The sequence below is a fragment of the Hydra vulgaris genome, chromosome 05 (genome assembly GCF_038396675.1).
Source record: "Hydra vulgaris chromosome 05, alternate assembly HydraT2T_AEP".
NCBI classification, from domain to species: domain Eukaryota; kingdom Metazoa; phylum Cnidaria; class Hydrozoa; order Anthoathecata; family Hydridae; genus Hydra; species Hydra vulgaris.
This window is the reverse complement of record NC_088924.1, coordinates 27,062,501-27,069,143: the sequence shown is the minus strand read 5'-3', so window position 1 is coordinate 27,069,143 and position 6,643 is coordinate 27,062,501. Positions and strand designations below refer to the sequence as shown.

The 6,643-nt window shown below is 29.0% G+C and overlaps 1 protein-coding gene across 3 annotated transcripts in view; it reads right to left on the bottom strand.

The window, feature by feature from the left end:
• Positions 1 to 419: 419 nt before the first annotated feature.
• Positions 420 to 6,643, bottom strand: part of LOC136080739 (uncharacterized) — a 15,506-nt gene continuing 9,282 nt past the window's right edge. For all 3 annotated transcript variants that reach the window (XM_065797781.1, XM_065797782.1, XM_065797780.1), the window contains 3 exons: positions 6,399 to 6,643; positions 5,867 to 5,944; positions 420 to 682 (listed from right to left, as the gene is read on the bottom strand). The exon at positions 6,399 to 6,643 is cut by the window's right edge and continues 43 nt beyond it. In XM_065797781.1, the coding sequence (XP_065653853.1) occupies positions 465 to 682; positions 5,867 to 5,944; positions 6,399 to 6,643 (541 nt within the window). In that variant the 3' untranslated portion in view covers positions 420 to 464. The remainder of the gene's footprint in view (positions 683 to 5,866; positions 5,945 to 6,398) is intronic.

Genomic DNA, 6,643 nt, shown 5'->3' with positions numbered 1-6,643 from the left:
AGTAATTATATACGTTTTACACAGATATTATAAAGAATCAATAAAATTTCAGATGTTGTTGGACAAATATTATTAGACATAGAAAAACTGATGTTGTTACCCTGACCCCTAATAAACTGTCATTGTAAGTTTGCGAACAATATTAAAAAAAAAGATTTTGTTTACGTTTATAATGCATTTATTAAAATTCCATATTTTATGGTTTCATTCAAACAAAATCCCTATTCAAAATCTAATTAAGCCCTTATTTCAGTTAACTAATTTGTACGTCAACTATTTATATAATTTTAAAATTTTACAGAAAAAGTAACTACGTTGCAACTGCTTCATTTCAGTTAAAGTTACCGATAAAAAAATTTCTGACTTTTAACTTAATATTTTCTTGTTTTTTTTTTTTGAAATAATTCTGAAGAATAAAATTATTGAATTTGATAAAAAAATTTTCAAAAAGACAAGTTTACATATTATATTTTCTCAACCCAATCATCCTCAATCATTATACCGTGTATTTCTTCTTTAACGATCTTCAAGTAACAATTTCCTACAGATTTTAATGGATCCCGAGATGCTCCATTTAGTAAAGCGTTTGTTGTTATAGAATCGTCTGATAAGCAATATTTAAAGCTTCCAGTCTTTTCATCGTGTTCTGGGTGACTTCTTAAGAGCGTATAATATTTGTAACCTAACAAAGTGGAAAATAACGTACACAAGCATATAAGGTAAGTGTGGGTATTAAGGCCCGGCGGGTAATAAGGCCCACTAATCCAAACTTAGGGAAAAAATAAATTGTGAAACTTTTTTCGACATTAAAATATTAGAGTTATCTGGTTTTATCACTGGCAGCAAAAAAAAATCAGCATTTCTTTACATTTTCATTTTTTTAGGTGGGCCTTAATACCCACACTTACCTTATATATATAAGGTAAGTATGGGTATTAAGGCCCACCTAAAAAAATGAAAATGTAAAGAAATGCTGATTTTTTTTTGCTGCCAGTGATAAAACCAGATAACTCTATTATTTTAATGTCGAAAAAAAGTTTCACAATTTATTTTTTTCCTAAGTTTGGATTAGTGGGCCTATTACCCGCCGGGCCTTAATACCCACACTTACCTTATATATATATATATATATATATATATATATATATATATATATATATATATATATATATATATATATATATATATATATATATACATATATATATATATATATATATATATATATATATATATATATATATATATATATATATATATATATTAATATATATATATATTAATATATATATATATATATATATATATATATATATATATATATATATATATATATATATATATATATATATATATATATATATATATATATATATATATATATATATATATGTATAGATATATAGATATATATAAGACATGGGCAACTTCACACATTGTGCAAACTTCAAACTTAAGTATGTTCATACCTATGCCAAATGAGGAGGCCTTGCAAAAATTTATAATGGCGGAGGCCTAGAAACAAAAAAGCCAAAAAAACGCCTACCCCCTCCTGCCTAAACGTGAGGGCACTTGTTGTGGTAAAATTTCAACTTAACCATCTTAAATTAAATTTAAATTTATCGACAGATTTCGTAGAAAAATATTGTAAATTACAAAAGTTATGACCATGCAAATTTTCCAAACCCATCAAAATGAGGGGGTGTAAATTTTGCATAACTTTTGTAATTTACATTATTTTTTACGAAATTTAAAATCTGTCAATAAATTTAAATTTAGTTTGAGATAGTAAAGTTAAAAATTTTACTACATTAGTGCCCCCACGTTGAGGAAGGAGGGGATTAGATGGGGGGAGCATTTTAGGGCTTTTTGATCCCAAGCCTCCACCATCCCAAATCTTTGCAAGGCCTCCTCATTTGGTTTAGGTATGAACATACTTAAGTTTGGAGTTTGCATAATGTGTGAAAATGTCCTATCTGAAACATCAAAAAATCCTGCGGGCGCCCGTGATATAAAGTTGTTAACGGGAATTAAATAAAAAATATCCCCTTAAACACCAACTCGTATGCAAGAAGGTAAAATTTTGCGAATTTTACATTAAATGTAATCTTGTATTAAAAATTATTAAAGTAACCGTTAGATGGCAAAAGTTTTCAGAACAAAGATTACTGGTAAAATGGGAACATTTAGGCAACTGGAGTTACCCAAACAAGTTATACAAATCGGCAAGCAAAATTAAAATTTACACTCAATCCCAGTAAAAAAAAAACGCTTGTTCCACTTGGGTTCTTATGTGTTTTCTATGTGGGATTCATGGGAACCCACATAAAACTCATGAGGGACAAGTTTTTTTTTTTCACAGTCATTTAAGACCGTTTTTAGTTAGAGTTCTGGCTTCGAAGTTCGAAACTGGCTATGGTCATGTATGCATCATTGATAAGGAAGGAGGCGTAAATTTCCTGGATAAATGCTATTTCGTGGTGCTCTGTTATAAGAACGTTAGGAATTCTTGGAGCGTCTAAATAAGTAGTTAAATAAGAAAATTCTGTTAATAATATCCTCTTTAAAAAATCTTTGTATATATTGTTGTGAGTTTAAAACTTAAATATTTAAAAACGTACTTTTATTTAGACTTTTTGGAGTATAGCTTTTTTTTTCCAAAGAAGTTTGTTATATAAATATAAGTTATTATATATGATTTTTATATTTCTTGAAAATAATTTTTGGTCACGACTGATAGAAATTTTGTAAAACTGCATGTTCTTATTTTTAGGATGCATTACAAAAAACGCCAAGCACCAGCCAAAGGCACGATATTAAACAACATGATGCTTTCTGTTGTCAAGAGAAAATAGAGAGAAATGTTGAGCTGCTTTCAGCTTTGACATTCCTTGTATTTATATATAAGATACAGTATTAAAGCAATGTCAAGCACCTCAATCCTAACCGTGAGTAACCAGTCCAGTGTAACAATAACAGAAATGATTTAATACAAAAGTAGAGGATGCCCATACGAGATATATGTTAAAGACTTGCGTATACTAAGATCTCATTCCTACTGAATTACAAAAGTTTGTTTACGCGTAAGCAAAAAAAAAAATGTATGCAAAACTCCTACGTCATGAAAAAGAACAAACGTGCTTATTTACTTTATTTAGATGCAGAACCAGATAATAAAATATTTGGAATAATTTAAATACCAGAGCTCACGACACCGTGAGAGGAGGGAGAGGGCAAGGGCACAACCCCCTTCTCTTTCATGGTAAGAGGAAGGGGTCTGTGCCCCTGAGGCATATAGAGGACATTTTTTTTTTTAAATATCCTATATATCAAGAAATTTTTAAAGAAATTTCTAGGCATAGAAGATAGTTTTTAAAAAATTGACGATGGTGCCCCTTCACTTTGAAACCCGTGTCGTCGGCCCTGAAAACGTTTGGCCAATGTTAGACGTTTCAAAACACGAGCTTTGAAAAAATTGGCCATAAAATAGAAAGCACGTATCTGAACACCGGAGAAAAACTATTTTGCCAGAAAAAAGTAGCAAAAAAAAAAGTGAGAAGTTAAAGAGATGAGAGAGGCATAGACTGCAAAGACAGTGCCAGAAAAAAAGTAGTCACAAAACTTACACCAAAAAATTTACTGAAAAAGCAAAGGGTAATAAAAGAAAACGATAAAAAAGATGAAAATACTTTAAACAGTAAAAAGCCTACATTAGCCAAGAATAGCGAGCCAGATGCGGCATGCATATTCAATTAAAAATTGTTTGGCTGGCCCGATCCTAAAGAAAACTGGACCATATTTCCTTTGTGCTCACGAGGGATGTTCAAGTATGAATTCATATAGTGTCAAATTTATCAATAATTTTTGTGCTGATGACATAAGTGTAATTTGTTTAAATCTTTAGGAGACAACTATACTTTAACTTAATTTAATCATTGTAAGTATTTGTGTACTTTAATAAGCAGTATTTAGGTAATAAAATTAATTTCAAAAAACATTTGTAAACAAATTCACAAATAAATAAAAAAATAACCCCAGTCTTACATAAAAATAATTTAACTTTAAATTATTGAGAATTCTTGCCATCAGCAACATTAATAAATTCTCTTAACATTAATAAAACCTCTCTTAACATTAATAAAACCTCTCTTAACATTAATAAAACCTCTCTTAACATTAATAAAACCTCTCCTATTATAATTTTGATGTTTTTTCCAGTTTTTTTACAAGTTCTATTTTTTAAGATACATATATTTTTTTTCCTTTTTTGATGCATTTTGCTTTCTTCATATCAAAATGATGATAGATTTTGATACTTTCTGTCAATAATAAAGTATTTGGTATACCTCATTTAGACTTTTATTATTATTTTAAGTTTGTTTTAATCTATCGTGTTGTTTCATTTTTTATTTTATTACTCTGCCACAAGGACCTGCAATAAGCACAGCAATATTTATATCACAGCACAACATGTTTATATGTTATATGTTTATATATTACACTAAATTAAAAAAACCACAGATGTTACTGTTTACATAAAAAAAACCAAAGAAGTTGTTGTTTACATAAAAAACCACAGACGTTGTTGTTTATATAAAAAACCACAGACGTTGTTGTTTACATAAAAAACCACAGACGTTTTTGATTACATGAAATACCACATACGTTGTTGCTTACATAAAAAACCACAGACGTTGTTGATTACATAAAAAACCACAGACGTTGTGATTACATAAAAAACATTAAGCTAAAATACAACAAACACTATGTTTAAAGAACGCAGAAACTTGCATATGACCAAAAGGTTTTATCATCAAAAACCGCTTTACATCATATCATTTTCCTTACTTTGTTTACATAGTTAATGGAGATTCTTTAAACCAAATTAGCACAATAATCATTTTACCAGTATCTTTCTGCACAGCATTTTTTTGAATAGATACCAATGTTAGAATTATTTTGACGTGGCTTAATCTCATTTTATTAAATTGTATTTTATAAAATTTAATAAAATGAGATTAAGTCACATCAAAACTTTTTTTAAAATATTGCGCCAATATTTTTGCTACTCAGGAAGTTTACTAAACAATGCAAATAACTTTAGCATTTAGTTATCTAGTCTTTTGATTACCATTATATCTTAATTTTTAGAGAGGTTGTGGCGCAGTGGTGAGAGCGCTTGCTTTAGAAACAAGAGATCCAAGGTTCGAAGCGAGCTCTGGGCATATTTTGCGCTATTGGTAAGGAAGGAGGCCTGAACTTTCTTGTTAAATGCTCTTCCGCGGTGTCATGTGACAAGACCGTTAGGTCTTCTTGGGGCACCTAAAACAAAAAAACTTAAAAAAAAATTCTTTATATTAAATTTATCTGTTTTATAAAATGCAGAAACAACAACAAAGTCACATTTTGGACAAGCAAAAGCAATGTGGTGAGATGACCGAGTTGTTGCTTTTAAAAGTCTTCTATAAAGGTTAAAAAGCAACGACAGCAACGTAAAAAAAAAAGTTTTTTTTTTCATGTTTAAAATTTAACTTTTAGACAAAATATTTGTATACTTATTCTTATGTCAAATGAGAACTATTTACGGTGATTGAAGTACGTGACCGAAAAAAGAGAACTATTTACGGTGATTGAAGTACGTGACCGAAAAAAGAGAACTATTTACGGTGATTGAAATACGTGACCGAAAAAAGAGAACTATTTAAGGTGATTGAAGTACGTGACCAAAAAAAGTTCTAACGTTTTGCCCACTTTATATATTCGATACAGCAAAAAGTTATTTCTCGACCAAAATAACCAATTAGGGTCACTGTGTCCGGCTAAGTGAATTTAGAAAACAAAAATATATACTAATAAAAGATATTACCTAAACTTGATTTATTTCTTGGAGGGTTTCCTTTGCTGCACCATTTTGTTTTTTGAAGGTCACTTATCAATCCCAAATCTGAATATAAATAAATTCTTGTAAAAATTGATAACATTGATTGATTTATGGTTTGAAAATATTATTTTGCTATTTACTATTATTTATTTTTTTACTATTTTATGCAATTTTTATCCCTCTAATACTTATTCTAATAATTAATACAAAGACCGCAGCAAAATGTAATTATGGGTTTGTAGTGTTTTTCCATTTTCTTAAAAATATTTTTCCAACTAGCATGCTTTGTTCTTATATTAAAGTTAAAATTTATCATTTAAGCCATAATCCGGTCATGATAATAATCCAATCATGATAATAATTCGGTTTTATTAGTTCTTATAAATTGTCAAAAGCTTGTAAAAAAGTTTCATCCCAAACAAAAACTATTAAAAGGTAATAATGGTTTTAAATTTAGTAGTTACAACACATGAATTAATGTTACACAGTACAGTAAAACACATAATGTTAGACTTACTGATGCTTTCTTGCTTTTTTAACGACTTTTCTACATATTCCGGTGGATTTATGGTCTGTAAAAAACTATCTTTCATTTCCACCCAATCATCTTCAACAATAATTCCAACTATCACATGGTTATTGTTTCGATTTGCAAATTTTAGTTTACAATGTCCGATATTTTTTAAAGGGTCTCTTTTTGCTCCATATAGCATGTTTTTGTTTGGAGTGTCATCTCCGCCACTTACTAAATACTCAATGTGA